The sequence below is a fragment of the Haliotis asinina genome, chromosome 8, assembly GCF_037392515.1.
Source record: "Haliotis asinina isolate JCU_RB_2024 chromosome 8, JCU_Hal_asi_v2, whole genome shotgun sequence".
Classification (NCBI taxonomy): Eukaryota; Metazoa; Mollusca; class Gastropoda; order Lepetellida; family Haliotidae; genus Haliotis; species Haliotis asinina.
In genome coordinates this window covers 36533827-36553189 of record NC_090287.1, presented here as the reverse complement: position 1 = coordinate 36553189, position 19363 = coordinate 36533827, and the positions used below count along the sequence as shown (strand labels likewise).

Genomic DNA, 19363 nt, shown 5'->3' with positions numbered 1-19363 from the left:
ATTCAACACACTGTTGTTTGATGAAAGAAAGAAACACACTGCAATGGCTTTATGAATGTTGGTGCTACGTCTGTGAAACTATATGTAACATCGTTGGTTGATCTTCAAAGAGGTTTAACCCTGATTGCACACTTAAGTTGGATTGAGAAAATGGAAGACATCTAGTTCAGCCAACTAGTTTCAGACGAAGTAGGTGATGTGCTACTTTATTTCCATGGATACATGATATGATGACAAGGCTTTTTAAGAAATGAAAGACTGATTAGTGCTATATACAACCATGTTTTATGTCTGTTACCAATGACAATAAGAATTTCCTATATTCCACTGTTTACTGTTATCTATATATGCCGTCAATAAACTAGTCATGTTATAAATATTTCTTTGTTTCTCGTCTATCTGTCCTTAAATGGATACCTATTGCGAACCGTTCACCTCACAAGAAACACTGGAACCTTTTCTCCACAGTCATACGAAGCATCAGATAAACCAGTATCCGTTGTACAGTATGTCAACAGCATGTATTTATTACACATTACACAATAGTGTTGATACCAAATATTCTTGAAAAGCGCATTTCACTCTCACAAGTCCCAAACACCAATAAGTCAAATTTGTTGACTTAAAAATTCTCTGAGATTAAACAACGTTTCAGAAAAAGCGTTACGATGGATTGTCTTTCTTCCAGTCAATATAGAAAGAGCATGCTCGAATGTGCCTCAAAGTCGTGAAATGATGACAACAACGGCTGAAGGTCTTTGAGTGTTCCGGACAAAAAAGACGAATGTTGACAATAATTTTGGGAGTCGTCCCGTTTCTCATGAAGTCTCTTTCGTGGTTCTTGTCACACTTGATTTGTACGCTCATGTGAATATGAATTACATGAGGTGGTCGAACTGGGCCCTACTTTTGTCAAGTTCATGTAGGTAAACCAGAGAAGAGTATGGTTACACATGAAGCTGAAGTTACACTTTTTGTGTAAATCACCATGCGAGAGTGACACCATTGGTTACTGCGCGCAAGAATGCGTTGGATAATGACTGAAGAGTGGAACATGACTATACCTCGTGAAGGATTGGCGATTATAAAACTATATGGGTATGAATTAAAGACATTTGTTTGTGCAATAAAAGTGAACGTGTAAAATTTTTGTTCATGCCCAACTAACCTGTTATGTATGTCGCCCATAACATATACAGGTCTCTTATATTCCTGAGTTGGAAATGTGGTGCTATTGTTCCAATGACTATGTTGACAGTGATCTCGATACATGTATTCCCTCCGTTCATACTTTAATTACTCCTATACGAAAAACAGCTTTAATGACGTTTTTAACTTAGCCAAAAATGAACAATACGAGTTCCTTCACGTGTAGTGACATCTCTTTATATCTTAGCCATTTCCTGCCTTCGAAAACGTCCCAGTTATGTTTCCTTCACACAGTATAATCTGAAACTGACAAAGCTGTGACAAGATTTATATGGAAATGAATGTGTGACTCCTTGTATTCATGTCCAACGTCGAAATTCAAGTAACGTGTATCTGTAATCATGTTATACCCTGAGTGTACAGTAATGAAGGTGGCTGTCTGTAGGTGTTATTTTAGCACATATATATATAGGCTATCATTAATCGTTTGGATTTTCTTGATCACTGGCGACTTATCACAAAGTCTGAAACGGACTTTCATGTTAAATAACGATCCGATAAGAAAACATTGTTATACTAATGTTGCATTGGTAATCCTTTTAGTTGTGTTTCAAACTTACAAATGACAAGAAACACCACCTGCAGTGCGAGAAAGTGTTTGTTTGCCAATGATGTCTGATTTATTACTTCACTGATGACCCGTGAAGATCGGGGTGGGATTGTTCTTCAGTAACTAATACGTAAGGTACGACTAATAGGAACGGATGGTGAGGTCCGCTGAACTGGTTGACACTTGTCATTAGTTTCCAATTGCGTAGATCGATGCTCAAGATGTTGATCACTGGATTTTCTGGCCCAGACTCAAATTAATATTCAGTATTTTTAGCAAGTTCTTTTGAACTGTAAAGAAAATATAGGCCACGCATATTGAAACACAAGTAAATTCGTTACTCCAGTCAAGTGTGTTTTTTCAGCCACTCTGAATCAGACGAACACAGGATCAACAACGTTATTTAGGCGTGTGTTTTCCCAACAATCTATTTATGAATCTATTCTAATTAAACACATGTTAATAATTTGTTGACACGTGTGACTCTGTTGGACTAGACATTAGAAATAGATGCTGTAAAGACTTGACAAATAAATGAAACAGAAAAAAATATAAAAAATCTTATCCTATAATTCTAAACCGAGATACTGTAATGTTACCGAAAAGACATTGTCCCCGACATTGTGCATGCATTTCCAAGGAGAAATTATGCTTATGCCAGATTTCCACAGGAAAGTAATACAATTTAAGACTTTTGAAACGGAACCTTCAGCTTCACAATTTACAAAATATTTTTTTTTAATAAGAACACCGTACATCTGTATTAAAACTAATACACAATTGAAGGCTGGACGCTACCGCAAGAAATTCTTACTGAGTATAAAGGGATAAGTGTGAGCATTCATTCAAGTTACTGTCTGTATGGAAATGTCTGTTAACTTGTCCAGTTGGATATAAAACACAAACTACAGCTTTCCATCCAAATAGACCACAGCACAGGAGTTAACAGTGATGCCACTATAACACTTTAAATCATTTCGTGTCTCTTCCATCTCTTTTGTTTTAGCCAGACTCAATTATTTTAAAAGACTAATCCTTTCATTTGATTAATCCAATCCCACGTATTTACTTAACCACTCACAATTAGACAACAAGGAAGACCAGCAAACATATTGGTAGTACTGCTATATGTGACGAGTCAAGCGTTCAGATCCAAACAAATGCTCTAATTAGACAGCTACTGATCATTGTCTGTCGATCACAAACGAGACAGCTCAAGAGGGGCATCTCAGACAATGACACCGGCGAGAGCTCGTAGAACTTCCCTAATTAAACGTTATGTCTTCTGATTGGTTGGGAATATCTTTATATTAAAATCTCCACAATGTACTAACAAGAAACGTGTTGTAGATTTGGAGCGGTACAAAAGTTTAAACATGAAGGGAGGAAACCAAAATATGAAGAACCTTGATGAGAAATTTGTGTACTGTGCCATCATGGGAGACAGTATGGTAGGAAAAACAAGCATCTCCGACACCTATTCTAAGAGATATTTTAATGAGAAATCTGAAAGCACAGTGTTTGACAACTATGTCGTTCCACTGCAAGTTGCTGGAGAGGAGTTTGGCATCAGTATGTTCGACACTGCAGGAAAGGTATGTTCACTCAGATGTTGTATTGAATAATGTTGCTTTAATGTCAAGTTAACATTGAGAACAGAACCGGTTAGCATGCAAAAGGAACATCAGAATAAATATTTCACATTCTGAGTTTACGGGATGGTTTCTATCAGATTATTTGAAGGTATCTACGTTTTTGTTCTTTTCATGTGTACGCATTGGATTGATCAACCCTTCTAATTGTTTTCAGAAACGTTTTGAGAGCCTGAAAATGTTCTCCTATCAGGAATGTGAAGTTGTGCTTCTGTGTTTCTCGACCTGTGACCGGGGGACATTTCACTCTGTCAGTGACCTGTGGATGGCAGAACTGAAGAGACACTCCAAACATTGCAAACAGAAGAGACCAGTCATCCTGGTGGGCACCAAGATTGACCTTCGAGTAGGGAATGAAGACAGCGAGGTCAGCACTGACGAGGGTGTCCAACTGGCCAAGGTCATCGGTGCTGACTGCTATGTGGAGTGTTCGTCTCGTGACCAAAAGGCTTTGAAGGAGGTCTTTCAGCACGTTGTATTCTCCGCTCTCAAATTCAGGAAAAAGAAAAGCAACATTTTCAAGAAGATGTTCAGACGCAGAAGTGCCTCGTTTGCTAATTATTAAATTCAACACACTGTTGTTTGATGAAAGATAGAAACACACTGCAATGGCTTTATGAATGTTGGTGCTACGTCTGTGAAACTATATGTAACATCGTTGGTTGATCTTCAAAGAGGTTTAACCCTGATTGCACACTTAAGTTGGATTGAGAAAATGGAAGACATCTAGTTCAGCCAACTAGTTTCAGACGAAGTAGGTGATGTGCTACTTTATTTCCATGGATACATGATATGATGACAAGGCTTTTTAAGAAATGAAAGACTGATTAGTGCTATATACAACCATGTTCTATGTCTGTTACCAATGACAATAAGAATTTCCTATATTCCACTGTTTACTGTTATCTATATATGCCTTCAATAAACTAGTCATGTCATATCAATTTCTTCGTATCTTGTCTATCTGTCCTTAAATGGATACCTGTTGTGAACCGTTCACCTCACAAGAAACACTGGAACCTTTTCTCCACAGTCATACGAAGCATCAGATAAAACCAGCATCCGTTGCACAGTATGTCAACAGCATGTATTACACATTATACAATAGTGTTGATACCAAATATTCTTGAAAAGCGCATTTCACTCTCACAAGTCCCAAACACCAATAAGTCAAATTTGTTGACTTAAAAATTCTCTGAGATTAAACAACGTTTCAGAAAAAGCGTTATGATGGATTGTCTTTCTTCCAGTCAATATAGAAAGAGCATGCTCGAATGTGCCCCAAAGTCATGAAATGATGATAAAAACGGCTGAAGGTCTTTGAGAGTTCCGGACAAAAAAGAAGAATGTTTGTTGACAATAATATTTGGAGTTCTCCCGTTTCTCATGAAGTCTCTTTCGTGGTTCTTGTCACACTTGATTTGTACGCTCATGTGAATATGAGTTACATGAGGTGGTCGAACTGGGCCCTACTTTTTTTTAAGTTCATGTAGGTAAACCAGTGGCGTGGAACTGGCCGTTTGACAATCATTAAAACCAGAGAAGAGTATGGTTACACATGAAGCTGAAGTTACACTTTTTGTGTAAATCACCATGCGAGAGTGACATCACTGGTTACTGCGCGCAAGAATGTGTTGGATAATGACTGAAGAGTGGAACATGACTATACCTCGTGAAGGATTGGCGATTATATAACTATATGGGTATGAATTATAGACATTTGTTTGTGCAATAAAAGTGAACGTGTAGCATTGTTATTCATGTCCAACTAATCTGTTATGTATGTCGCCCATAACATATACAGGTCTCTTATATTCCTGAGTTGGAAATGTGGTGCTATTGTTCCAATGACTATGTTAAGAGTGATCTCGATACTATGTTGACAGTGATCTCGATACATGTATTCCCTCCGTTCATACTTTAATTACTCCTATACGAAAAACAGCTTTAATGACGTTTTTAACTTAGCCAAAAATGAACAATACGAGTTCCTTCACGTGTAGTGACATCTCTTTATAATCTTAGCCATTTCCTGCCTTCGAAAACGTCCCAGTTATGTTTCCTTCACACAGTATAATCTGAAATTGACAATGCTGTGACAAGATTTATATGGAAATGAATGTGTGACTCCTTGTATTCATGTCCAACGTCGAAATTCAAGTAACGTGTATCTGTAATCATGTTATACCCTGAGTGTACAGTAATGAGGGTGGCTGTCTGTAGGTGTTATTTTAGCACACATATATATAGGCTATCATTAATCGTTTGGATTTTCTTGATCACTGGCGACTTATCACAAAGTCTGAAACGGACTTTCATGTTAAATAACGATCCGATAAGAAAACATTGTTATACTAATGTTGCATTGGTAATCCTTTTAGTTGTGTTTCAAACTTACAAATGACAAGAAACACCACCTGCAGTGCGAGAAAGTGTTTGTTTGCCAATGATGTTTGATTTATTATTTCATTGATGACCCGTGAAGATCGGGGTGGGATTGTTCTTCAGTAACTAATACGTAAGGTACGACTAATAGGAACGGATGGTGAGGTCCGCTGAACTGGTTGACACTTGTCATTAGTTTCCAATTGCGTAGATCGATGCTCAAGATGTTGATCACTGGATTTTCTGGCCCAGACTCAAATTAATATTCAGTATTTTTAGCAAGTTCTTTTGAACTGTAAAGAAAATATAGGCCACGCATATTGAAACACAAGTAAATTCGTTACTCCATTGTAGCAGGTTCAGTTTCTCATGTAATTTCAAACGATTCAAAGAGAAAGTATATGCTCAGACCACACACTTTGACTGAGTCTGACCCACTTCAGGACCACATTAACTCACTCATTTAATAATACTCGTCTCTGTAATGGAAAGGATATTGGCGACGAATTTCACTTCTTGTTTATTTGCCCTACTATAGTCCAAGGAAGAAAGATAAATATTAACAGCTATTTCGGTAGAACCCTTAATATTCACAAAATGAACCAGCATTTTCACTCTAACAAACTGGAAGACATTACACCTAAGTTGCAAAATAATAATGTTTCACTTTAAGCAATGCCACCAGAAAGGTAGCTGATAAGGCACGAGTGTAACGTTGTTTATTTAACTGGTTAAATCTATGTAAGACAGTTTATTCTTGCCACCAAGCGATAAGTGTGTATGGCCACTTTATTTTTCATACTTGTATTTAACTTCTTCATTATGATGTAAAGGTGTACCTCTAATGCCACAGGAGGCGACCGGAATATCAATAAAGATCAGTTCATTTGGGATCAGTTGTCCCTTTGAAAGTCAGAAACCAACCAGTATGTTCAAAAGGAAACTGGATTAATCTCCAGCGTCCGTCCATCGCCGCCTTACCCCTTAATTCAAGACAAACAACCCATTCATATATACTCATCCAGTCAAGTGTGTTTTTTCAGCCACTCTGAATCAGACGAACACAGGATCAACAACGTTATTTAGGCGTGTGTTTTCCCAACAATCTATTTATGAATCTATTCTAATTAAACACATGTTAATAATTTGTTGACACGTGTGACTCTGACATTAGAAATAGATGCTGTAAAGACTTGACAAATAAATGAAACAGAAAAAAATATAAAAAATCTTATCCTATAATTCTAAACCGAGATACTGTAATGTTACCGAAAAGACATTGTCCCCGACATTGTGCATGCATTTCCAAGGAGAAATTATGCTTATGCCAGATTTCCACAGGAAAGTAATACAATTTAAGACTTTTGAAACGGAACCTTCAGCTTCACAATTTACAAAATATTTTTTTTAATAAGAACACCGTACATCTGTATTAAAACTAATACACCAATGAAGGCTGGACGCTACCGCAAGAAATTCTTGCTAAGTATAAAGGGATAAGTGTGAGCATTCATTCAAGTTACTGTCTGTATGGAAATGTCTGTTAACTTGTCCAGTTGGATATAATACACAAACTACAGCTTTCCACCCAAATAGACCACAGCACAGGAGTTAACAGTGATGCCATTATAACACTTTAAATCATTTCGTGTCTCTTCCATCTCTTTTGTTTTAGCCAGACTCAATTATTTTAAAAGACTAATCCCTTCATTTGATTAATCCAATCCCACGTATTTACTTAACCACTCACAATTAGACAACAAGGAAGACCAGCAAACATATTGGTAGTACTGCTATATGTGACGAGTCAAGCGTTCAGATCCAAACAAATGCTCTAATTAGGCAGCTACTGATCATTGTCTGTCGATCACAAACGAGACAGCTCAAAACGGGCATCTCAGACATTGACACCGTTGAGAGCTCGTAGAACTTCCCTAATTAAACGTTATGTCTTCTGATTGGTTGGGAATATCTTTAAATTAAAATCTCCACAATGTACTAACAGCAAACGTGTTGTAGATTTCGAACAGTAGACAAGTCTAAACATGAAGGGAGGAAACCAAAATATGAAGAACCTTGATGAGAAATTTGTGTACTGTGCCATCATGGGAGACAGTATGGTAGGAAAAACAAGCATCTCCGAGACCTATTCTAAGAGATATTTTAATGACAACTCTGAAAGCACAGTGTTTGACAACTATGTCGTTCCACTGCAAGTTGCTGGAGAGGAGTTTGGCATCAGTATGTTCGACACTGCAGGAAAGGTATGTTCACTCAGATGTTGTATTGAATAATGTTGCTTTAATGTCAAGTTAACATTGAGAACAGAACCAGTTAGCATGCAAAAGGAACATCGGAATAAATATTTCACATTCTGAGTTTACGGGATGGTTTCTATCAGATTATTTGAAGGCATCTGCGTTCTTTCTTCTTTTCATGTGTACGCATTGGATTGATCAAACCTTCTAATTGTTTTCAGAAACGTTTTGAGAGCCTGAGAATGTTCTCCTATCAGGAATGTGAAGTCGTGCTTCTGTGTTTCTCGACCTGTGACCGGGGGACATTTCACTCTGTCAGTGACCTGTGGATGGCAGAACTGAAGAGACACTCCAAACATTGCAAACAGAAGAGACCAGTCATCCTGGTGGGCACCAAGATTGACCTTCGAGTAGGGAATGAAGACAGCGAGGTCAGCACTGAAGAGGGTGTCCAACTGGCCAAGGTCATCGGTGCTGACTGCTATGTGGAGTGTTCGTCTCGTGACCAAAAGGCTTTGAAGGAGGTCTTTCAGCACGTTGTATTCTCCGCTCTCAAATTCAGGAAAAAGAAAAGCAACATTTTCAAGAAGATGTTCAGACGCAGAAGTGCCTCGTTTGCTAATTATTAAATTCAACACACTGTTGTTTGATGAAAGAAAGAAACACACTGCAATGGCTTTATGAATGTTGGTGCTACGTCTGTGAAACTATAAATAAGATCGTTGGTTGATCTTCAAAGAGGTTTAACCCTGATTGCACACTTAAGTTGGATTGAGAAAATGGAAGACATCTAGTTCAGCCAACTAGTTTCAGACGAAGTAGGTGATGTGCTACTTTATTTCCATGGATACATGATATCATATCAAGGCTTTTAGGAAACGAAAGACTGATTAGTGCTATATACAATCATGTTTTATGTCTGTTACCAATGACAATAAGAATTTCCTATATTCCACTGTTTACTGTTATCTATATATGCCTTCAATAAACTAGTCATGTCATATCAATTTCTTCGTATCTTGTCTATCTATCTTTAAATGGATACCTATTGCGAACCGTTCACCTCACAAGAAACACTGGAACCTTTTCTCCACAGTCATACGAAGCATCAGATAAAACCAGCATCCGTTGGACAGTATGTCAACAGGATGTATTACACATTATACAATAGTGTTGATACCAAATATTCTCGAAAAGCGCATTTCACTCTCACAAGTCCCAAACACCAATAAGTCAAATTTGTTGACTTAAAAATTCTCTGAGATTAAACAACGTTTCAGAAAAAGCGTTATGATGGATTGTCTTTCTTCCAGTCAATATAGAAAGAGCATGCTCGAATGTGCCTCAAAGTCGTGAAATGATGACAACAACGGCTGAAGGTCTTTGAGTGTTCCGGACAAAAAAGACGAATGTTGACAATAATTTTGGGAGTCGTCCCGTTTCTCATGAAGTCTCTTTCGTGGTTCTTGTCACACTTGATTTGTACGCTCATGTGAATATGAGTTACATGAGGCGGTCGAACTTTTTTCAAGTTCATGTAGGTAAACCAGTGGCGTGGAACTGGCCGTTTGACAATCATTAAAACCAGAGAAGAGTATGGTTACACATGAAGCTGAAGTTACACTTTCTTTGTCTAAATCACCATGCGAGAGTGACACCATTGGTTACTGCGCGCAAGAATGTGTTGCATAACGACTGAAGAGTGGAACATGACTATACCTCGTGAAGGATTGGCGATTATAAAACTATATGGGTATGAATTATAGACATTTGTTTGTGCAATAAAAGTGAACGTGTAAAATTTTTGTTCATGCCCAACTAACCTGTTATGTATGTCGCCCATAACATATACAGGTCTCTTATATTCCTGAGTTGGAAGTGTGGTGCTATTGCTTCAATAACAATGTTTACAGTGATCGTAGAAAAGAAATGTGTTCTCTCCGTTTATACTTTAATTACTCCTATACGACAAACAGCTCTAATGACACTTTTAACTTAGCTCAAAATCAACAATACGAGTTCCTTCACGTGTAGTGACATCTCTTTATATCTTAGCCATTTCCTGCCCTTCGAAAATGTCCCAGTTATGTTTCCTTCCCACAGTATAATCTGAAACTGACAATGCTGTGACAAGGTTTACATTGAATGAGTATCTGCCTCCGCTCAACACAGTGACAGTGGTATTTATCTGGTTGGGATGAAAATCATTGCCAAATGAGAATTAACAGATGTAATTAATAATATGATTCTCCATGCATGCTCAATGTTTTGTTTCAAATCTTTCTATTCGTTTCAGATGGGTATACAAAGATATGGAGTGCACCAGTCCATATTGGAGCTGGTTACTCAATGGCAATAAAGGGTTACAAATGTTCAAAGTATGAAACTGTAGGTATACAACGTCAGCGAGTGCACGACTCCAGCAGCAAACTCCATGGTTACGAGCATGTTCGAGCGGGTTGTGCATCAGGAAGAAAGAGTTAATAATTTCAAAGTGTGAAAACATAGGTAGTCAAAGTCAGGGAGTGCACCGCTCCATGGTTACAAGCATGTTTGAGCTGGTACATGTATGTTCAATTAGTTGGGTGCAACAACTCTCCATTTGGGGTGTACCAACCCTTAATATGGGATGAACTGACCTAGTTTGGAAATAGGACGAAACAACCGAAGTGAAACTACTTGAGGTGAACCGACCCGGAAGCTGTCAGTATATATACCCCGAGATACTCCACCTAGACTTAATTTCGGAGGTTGGATCACTGTTTCTGAACATTACCGTCCCCGTTTTCACTGCTCTAACAAGCTCCCGTATTATATTACCTCTGAATTGTTCTGGCACAAACCCCGCACTGCCAGTGTGATGCCCTTGGATTTATATGTGAACTTGATTTATTTTAAAATACAATTGTAGATTACAACACATTGTTTTGTTGTTTGTTGGTTTCAGAGCTAGCTCTTATCGGACTGGTTCCAGGTTAACCTTTTTAGTTTCAACTTGAGAATCCACGCGTTCGGAGAGCCCCCCGACCATGACTATTTGAAATGCGTAAAACGTGAATGCTAATCTTTAGCATGTAAAGTCTGTAAACACAGAATTGTTTTCTAATCATCACAGATTCATCTTGATGTATTACTCTTCCAGAGAGTCACGGCAGGCGGCCACTTAACGCGTGTTTCAAACACCTCTTCAGGTCAACAGAGAGTAGGTCGCCTCGAGTCGACGTTACACGTTTTCTTGGGTCGATATTGCTCAAGGACGATGGTTAGTGCTACAGGCTTATGTGTTTGGTTCGAAATAAATGTCGGCTTAGACATTTTACATTTTGTATTCCTTCTGTAATTGACATATACCCCACACAGACAAGTCGTTGCTTAACCCACTTGAGCACATGGCATTTCATCAATGGCAGAACAAATTTAAAACAAGTATGTATGGATGACAACGTCTTTGATTCTCTAAATCCATACTTGATGACACAATGTCATTTGAAAGAATGGTGAAATGTTATATTTGGTATCATGCACACTTACTTAAAGTGTAATCCTACGTATTGCAAGTTCCATATAGACTTGTTTTATCTGACATCCAACTTCCAAAAATGACACTCAAAGAAGTCAAACATATTTTTCCATTCAAGAATTTTAAGGTATCTTTCTATATTTTCCTGTAATTTGGTATGCATTTGTTTCCCCTTTGTACGAGGTTAATGGGTTAATTTGAGAAACGTCCACCCTTTTTGTGTTATAAGATAAGTGTTGAAATGTCGACATTATGATGATAATTAGATGGAAATTAGACAGGGATTACTCTGTTTTAACCCCTCCAGACCGGAAGACGTTCGTTTCGGAGTGACATCGTGAACGTAAACAAGTTAGGAAATGCTGTCTTTCAAAGAGAAAGTATATGCTCAGACCACACACTTTGACTGAGTCTGACCCACTTCAGGACCACATTAACTCACTCATTTAATAATACTCGTCTCTGTAATGGAAAGGATATTGGCGACGAATTTCACTTCTTGTTTATTTGCCCTACTATAGTCCAAGGAAGAAAGATAAATATTAACAGCTATTTCGGTAGAACCCTTAATATTCACAAAATGAACCAGCATTTTCACTCTAACAAACTGGAAGACATTACACCTAAGTTGCAAAATAATAATGTTTCACTTTAAGCAATGCCACCAGAAAGGTAGCTGATAAGGCACGAGTGTAACGTTGTTTATTTAACTGGTTAAATCTATGTAAGACAGTTTATTCTTGCCACCAAGCGATAAGTGTGTATGGGCACTTTATTTTTCATACTTGTATTTAACTTCTTCATTATGATGTAAAGGTGTACCTCTAATGCCACAGGAGGCGACCGGAATATCAATAAAGATCAGTTCATTTGGGATCAGTTGTCCCTTTGAAAGTCAGAAACCAACCAGTATGTTCAAAAGGAAACTGGATTAATCTCCAGCGTCCGTCCATCGCCGCCTTACCCCTTAATTCAAGACAAACAACCCATTCATATATACTCATCCAGTCAAGTGTGTTTTTTCAGCCACTCTGAATCAGACGAACACAGGATCAACAACGTTATTTAGGCGTGTGTTTTCCCAACAATCTATTTATGAATCTATTCTAATTAAACACATGTTAATAATTTGTTGACACGTGTGACTCTGACATTAGAAATAGATGCTGTAAAGACTTGACAAATAAATGAAACAGAAAAAAATATAAAAAATCTTATCCTATAATTCTAAACCGAGATACTGTAATGTTACCGAAAAGACATTGTCCCCGACATTGTGCATGCATTTCCAAGGAGAAATTATGCTTATGCCAGATTTCCACAGGAAAGTAATACAATTTAAGACTTTTGAAACGGAACCTTCAGCTTCACAATTTACAAAATATTTTTTTTAATAAGAACACCGTACATCTGTATTAAAACTAATACACCAATGAAGGCTGGACGCTACCGCAAGAAATTCTTGCTAAGTATAAAGGGATAAGTGTGAGCATTCATTCAAGTTACTGTCTGTATGGAAATGTCTGTTAACTTGTCCAGTTGGATATAATACACAAACTACAGCTTTCCACCCAAATAGACCACAGCACAGGAGTTAACAGTGATGCCATTATAACACTTTAAATCATTTCGTGTCTCTTCCATCTCTTTTGTTTTAGCCAGACTCAATTATTTTAAAAGACTAATCCCTTCATTTGATTAATCCAATCCCACGTATTTACTTAACCACTCACAATTAGACAACAAGGAAGACCAGCAAACATATTGGTAGTACTGCTATATGTGACGAGTCAAGCGTTCAGATCCAAACAAATGCTCTAATTAGGCAGCTACTGATCATTGTCTGTCGATCACAAACGAGACAGCTCAAAACGGGCATCTCAGACATTGACACCGTTGAGAGCTCGTAGAACTTCCCTAATTAAACGTTATGTCTTCTGATTGGTTGGGAATATCTTTAAATTAAAATCTCCACAATGTACTAACAGCAAACGTGTTGTAGATTTCGAACAGTAGACAAGTCTAAACATGAAGGGAGGAAACCAAAATATGAAGAACCTTGATGAGAAATTTGTGTACTGTGCCATCATGGGAGACAGTATGGTAGGAAAAACAAGCATCTCCGAGACCTATTCTAAGAGATATTTTAATGACAACTCTGAAAGCACAGTGTTTGACAACTATGTCGTTCCACTGCAAGTTGCTGGAGAGGAGTTTGGCATCAGTATGTTCGACACTGCAGGAAAGGTATGTTCACTCAGATGTTGTATTGAATAATGTTGCTTTAATGTCAAGTTAACATTGAGAACAGAACCAGTTAGCATGCAAAAGGAACATCGGAATAAATATTTCACATTCTGAGTTTACGGGATGGTTTCTATCAGATTATTTGAAGGCATCTGCGTTCTTTCTTCTTTTCATGTGTACGCATTGGATTGATCAAACCTTCTAATTGTTTTCAGAAACGTTTTGAGAGCCTGAGAATGTTCTCCTATCAGGAATGTGAAGTCGTGCTTCTGTGTTTCTCGACCTGTGACCGGGGGACATTTCACTCTGTCAGTGACCTGTGGATGGCAGAACTGAAGAGACACTCCAAACATTGCAAACAGAAGAGACCAGTCATCCTGGTGGGCACCAAGATTGACCTTCGAGTAGGGAATGAAGACAGCGAGGTCAGCACTGAAGAGGGTGTCCAACTGGCCAAGGTCATCGGTGCTGACTGCTATGTGGAGTGTTCGTCTCGTGACCAAAAGGCTTTGAAGGAGGTCTTTCAGCACGTTGTATTCTCCGCTCTCAAATTCAGGAAAAAGAAAAGCAACATTTTCAAGAAGATGTTCAGACGCAGAAGTGCCTCGTTTGCTAATTATTAAATTCAACACACTGTTGTTTGATGAAAGAAAGAAACACACTGCAATGGCTTTATGAATGTTGGTGCTACGTCTGTGAAACTATAAATAAGATCGTTGGTTGATCTTCAAAGAGGTTTAACCCTGATTGCACACTTAAGTTGGATTGAGAAAATGGAAGACATCTAGTTCAGCCAACTAGTTTCAGACGAAGTAGGTGATGTGCTACTTTATTTCCATGGATACATGATATCATATCAAGGCTTTTAGGAAACGAAAGACTGATTAGTGCTATATACAATCATGTTTTATGTCTGTTACCAATGACAATAAGAATTTCCTATATTCCACTGTTTACTGTTATCTATATATGCCTTCAATAAACTAGTCATGTCATATCAATTTCTTCGTATCTTGTCTATCTATCTTTAAATGGATACCTATTGCGAACCGTTCACCTCACAAGAAACACTGGAACCTTTTCTCCACAGTCATACGAAGCATCAGATAAAACCAGCATCCGTTGGACAGTATGTCAACAGGATGTATTACACATTATACAATAGTGTTGATACCAAATATTCTCGAAAAGCGCATTTCACTCTCACAAGTCCCAAACACCAATAAGTCAAATTTGTTGACTTAAAAATTCTCTGAGATTAAACAACGTTTCAGAAAAAGCGTTATGATGGATTGTCTTTCTTCCAGTCAATATAGAAAGAGCATGCTCGAATGTGCCTCAAAGTCGTGAAATGATGACAACAACGGCTGAAGGTCTTTGAGTGTTCCGGACAAAAAAGACGAATGTTGACAATAATTTTGGGAGTCGTCCCGTTTCTCATGAAGTCTCTTTCGTGGTTCTTGTCACACTTGATTTGTACGCTCATGTGAATATGAGTTACATGAGGCGGTCGAACTTTTTTCAAGTTCATGTAGGTAAACCAGTGGCGTGGAACTGGCCGTTTGACAATCATTAAAACCAGAGAAGAGTATGGTTACACATGAAGCTGAAGTTACACTTTCTTTGTCTAAATCACCATGCGAGAGTGACACCATTGGTTACTGCGCGCAAGAATGTGTTGCATAACGACTGAAGAGTGGAACATGACTATACCTCGTGAAGGATTGGCGATTATAAAACTATATGGGTATGAATTATAGACATTTGTTTGTGCAATAAAAGTGAACGTGTAAAATTTTTGTTCATGCCCAACTAACCTGTTATGTATGTCGCCCATAACATATACAGGTCTCTTATATTCCTGAGTTGGAAGTGTGGTGCTATTGCTTCAATAACAATGTTTACAGTGATCGTAGAAAAGAAATGTGTTCTCTCCGTTTATACTTTAATTACTCCTATACGACAAACAGCTCTAATGACACTTTTAACTTAGCTCAAAATCAACAATACGAGTTCCTTCACGTGTAGTGACATCTCTTTATATCTTAGCCATTTCCTGCCCTTCGAAAATGTCCCAGTTATGTTTCCTTCCCACAGTATAATCTGAAACTGACAATGCTGTGACAAGGTTTACATTGAATGAGTATCTGCCTCCGCTCAACACAGTGACAGTGGTATTTATCTGGTTGGGATGAAAATCATTGCCAAATGAGAATTAACAGATGTAATTAATAATATGATTCTCCATGCATGCTCAATGTTTTGTTTCAAATCTTTCTATTCGTTTCAGATGGGTATACAAAGATATGGAGTGCACCAGTCCATATTGGAGCTGGTTACTCAATGGCAATAAAGGGTTACAAATGTTCAAAGTATGAAACTGTAGGTATACAACGTCAGCGAGTGCACGACTCCAGCAGCAAACTCCATGGTTACGAGCATGTTCGAGCGGGTTGTGCATCAGGAAGAAAGAGTTAATAATTTCAAAGTGTGAAAACATAGGTAGTCAAAGTCAGGGAGTGCACCGCTCCATGGTTACAAGCATGTTTGAGCTGGTACATGTATGTTCAATTAGTTGGGTGCAACAACTCTCCATTTGGGGTGTACCAACCCTTAATATGGGATGAACTGACCTAGTTTGGAAATAGGACGAAACAACCGAAGTGAAACTACTTGAGGTGAACCGACCCGGAAGCTGTCAGTATATATACCCCGAGATACTCCACCTAGACTTAATTTCGGAGGTTGGATCACTGTTTCTGAACATTACCGTCCCCGTTTTCACTGCTCTAACAAGCTCCCGTATTATATTACCTCTGAATTGTTCTGGCACAAACCCCGCACTGCCAGTGTGATGCCCTTGGATTTATATGTGAACTTGATTTATTTTAAAATACAATTGTAGATTACAACACATTGTTTTGTTGTTTGTTGGTTTCAGAGCTAGCTCTTATCGGACTGGTTCCAGGTTAACCTTTTTAGTTTCAACTTGAGAATCCACGCGTTCGGAGAGCCCCCCGACCATGACTATTTGAAATGCGTAAAACGTGAATGCTAATCTTTAGCATGTAAAGTCTGTAAACACAGAATTGTTTTCTAATCATCACAGATTCATCTTGATGTATTACTCTTCCAGAGAGTCACGGCAGGCGGCCACTTAACGCGTGTTTCAAACACCTCTTCAGGTCAACAGAGAGTAGGTCGCCTCGAGTCGACGTTACACGTTTTCTTGGGTCGATATTGCTCAAGGACGATGGTTAGTGCTACAGGCTTATGTGTTTGGTTCGAAATAAATGTCGGCTTAGACATTTTACATTTTGTATTCCTTCTGTAATTGACATATACCCCACACAGACAAGTCGTTGCTTAACCCACTTGAGCACATGGCATTTCATCAATGGCAGAACAAATTTAAAACAAGTATGTATGGATGACAACGTCTTTGATTCTCTAAATCCATACTTGATGACACAATGTCATTTGAAAGAATGGTGAAATGTTATATTTGGTATCATGCACACTTACTTAAAGTGTAATCCTACGTATTGCAAGTTCCATATAGACTTGTTTTATCTGACATCCAACTTCCAAAAATGACACTCAAAGAAGTCAAACATATTTTTCCATTCAAGAATTTTAAGGTATCTTTCTATATTTTCCTGTAATTTGGTATGCATTTGTTTCCCCTTTGTACGAGGTTAATGGGTTAATTTGAGAAACGTCCACCCTTTTTGTGTTATAAGATAAGTGTTGAAATGTCGACATTATGATGATAATTAGATGGAAATTAGACAGGGATTACTCTGTTTTAACCCCTCCAGACCGGAAGACGTTCGTTTCGGAGTGACATCGTGAACGTAAACAAGTTAGGAAATGCTGTCTTTCAAAGAGAAAGTATATGCTCAGACCACACACTTTGACTGAGTCTGACCCACTTCAGGACCACATTAACTCACTCATTTAATAATACTCGTCTCTGTAATGGAAAGGATATTGGCGACGAATTTCACTTCTTGTTTATTTGCCCTACTATAGTCCAAGGAAGAAAGATAAATATTAACAGCTATTTCGGTAGAACCCTTAATATTCACAAAATGAACCAGCATTTTCACTCTAACAAACTGGAAGACATTACACCTAAGTTGCAAAATAATAATGTTTCACTTTAAGCAATGCCACCAGAAAGGTAGCTGATAAGGCACGAGTGTAACGTTGTTTATTTAACTGGTTAAATCTATGTAAGACAGTTTATTCTTGCCACCAAGCGATAAGTGTGTATGGGCACTTTATTTTTCATACTTGTATTTAACTTCTTCATTATGATGTAAAGGTGTACCTCTAATGCCACAGGAGGCGACCGGAATATCAATAAAGATCAGTTCATTTGGGATCAGTTGTCCCTTTGAAAGTCAGAAACCAACCAGTATGTTCAAAAGGAAACTGGATTAATCTCCAGCGTCCGTCCATCGCCGCCTTACCCCTTAATTCAAGACAAACAACCCATTCATATATACTCATCCAGTCAAGTGTGTTTTTTCAGCCACTCTGAATCAGACGAACACAGGATCAACAACGTTATTTAGGCGTGTGTTTTCCCAACAATCTATTTATGAATCTATTCTAATTAAACACATGTTAATAATTTGTTGACACGTGTGACTCTGACATTAGAAATAGATGCTGTAAAGACTTGACAAATAAATGAAACAGAAAAAAATATAAAAAATCTTATCCTATAATTCTAAACCGAGATACTGTAATGTTACCGAAAAGACATTGTCCCCGACATTGTGCATGCATTTCCAAGGAGAAATTATGCTTATGCCAGATTTCCACAGGAAAGTAATACAATTTAAGACTTTTGAAACGGAACCTTCAGCTTCACAATTTACAAAATATTTTTTTTAATAAGAACACCGTACATCTGTATTAAAACTAATACACAATTGAAGGCTGGACGCTACCGCAAGAAATTCTTGCTAAGTATAAAGGGATAAGTGTGAGCATTCATTCAAGCTACTGTCTGTATGGAAATGTCTGTTAACTTGTCCAGTTGGATATAATACACAAACTACAGCTTTCCACCCAAATAGACCACAGCACAGGAGTTAACAGTGATGCCATTATAACACTTTAAATCATTTCGTGTCTCTTCCATCTCTTTTGTTTTAGCCAGACTCAATTATTTTAAAAGACTAATCCCTTCATTTGATTAATCCAATCCCACGTATTTACTTAACCACTCACAATTAGACAACAAGGAAGACCAGCAAACATATTGGTAGTACTGCTATATGTGACGAGTCAAGCGTTCAGATCCAAACAAATGCTCTAATTAGGCAGCTACTGATCATTGTCTGTCGATCACAAACGAGACAGCTCAAAACGGGCATCTCAGACATTGACACCGGTGAGAGCTCGTAGAACTTCCCTAATTAAACGTTATGTCTTCTGATTGGTTGGGAATATCTTTAAATTAAAATCTCCACAATGTACTAACAGCAAACGTGTTGTAGATTTCGAACAGTAGACAAGTCTAAAC

At 38.0% G+C, this 19363-nt stretch overlaps 3 protein-coding genes across 3 annotated transcripts; all 3 read left to right on the top strand.

The window, feature by feature from the left end:
- The first annotated feature begins 3135 nt into the window (after positions 1 to 3135).
- Positions 3136 to 3976, top strand: LOC137295250 (cell division control protein 42 homolog). Its single transcript, XM_067826568.1, has 2 exons — positions 3136 to 3354; positions 3569 to 3976. The coding sequence occupies exons 1-2, from the start codon at positions 3136 to 3138 to the stop codon at positions 3974 to 3976; spliced, it is 627 nt and encodes a 208-aa protein (XP_067682669.1).
- Positions 3977 to 7841: 3865 nt separating this feature from the next.
- LOC137295249 (cell division control protein 42 homolog) lies at positions 7842 to 8683 on the top strand. Its single transcript, XM_067826566.1, has 2 exons — positions 7842 to 8060; positions 8276 to 8683. The coding sequence occupies exons 1-2, from the start codon at positions 7842 to 7844 to the stop codon at positions 8681 to 8683; spliced, it is 627 nt and encodes a 208-aa protein (XP_067682667.1).
- A 4919-nt stretch (positions 8684 to 13602) lies between these two features.
- On the top strand, positions 13603 to 14444 carry LOC137295248 (cell division control protein 42 homolog). The gene is made up of 2 exons (XM_067826565.1): positions 13603 to 13821; positions 14037 to 14444. The coding sequence occupies exons 1-2, from the start codon at positions 13603 to 13605 to the stop codon at positions 14442 to 14444; spliced, it is 627 nt and encodes a 208-aa protein (XP_067682666.1).
- Positions 14445 to 19363: the final 4919 nt, after the last annotated feature.

What these genes read in the sequence shown, in the direction of transcription:
- LOC137295250 (XM_067826568.1), top strand. Translation starts at nt 3,136, where the DNA reads ATGAAGGGAGGAAACCAAAATATGAAGAACCTTGATGAGAAATTTGTG. An exon ending in TGTTCGACACTGCAGGAAAG is followed by an intron (nt 3,355 to 3,568) that starts GTATGTTCACTC and finishes AATTGTTTTCAG; the next exon opens with AAACGTTTTGAGAGCCTGAA.
- LOC137295249 (XM_067826566.1), top strand. Translation starts at nt 7,842, where the DNA reads ATGAAGGGAGGAAACCAAAATATGAAGAACCTTGATGAGAAATTTGTG. An exon ending in TGTTCGACACTGCAGGAAAG is followed by an intron (nt 8,061 to 8,275) that starts GTATGTTCACTC and finishes AATTGTTTTCAG; the next exon opens with AAACGTTTTGAGAGCCTGAG.
- LOC137295248 (XM_067826565.1), top strand. Translation starts at nt 13,603, where the DNA reads ATGAAGGGAGGAAACCAAAATATGAAGAACCTTGATGAGAAATTTGTG. An exon ending in TGTTCGACACTGCAGGAAAG is followed by an intron (nt 13,822 to 14,036) that starts GTATGTTCACTC and finishes AATTGTTTTCAG; the next exon opens with AAACGTTTTGAGAGCCTGAG.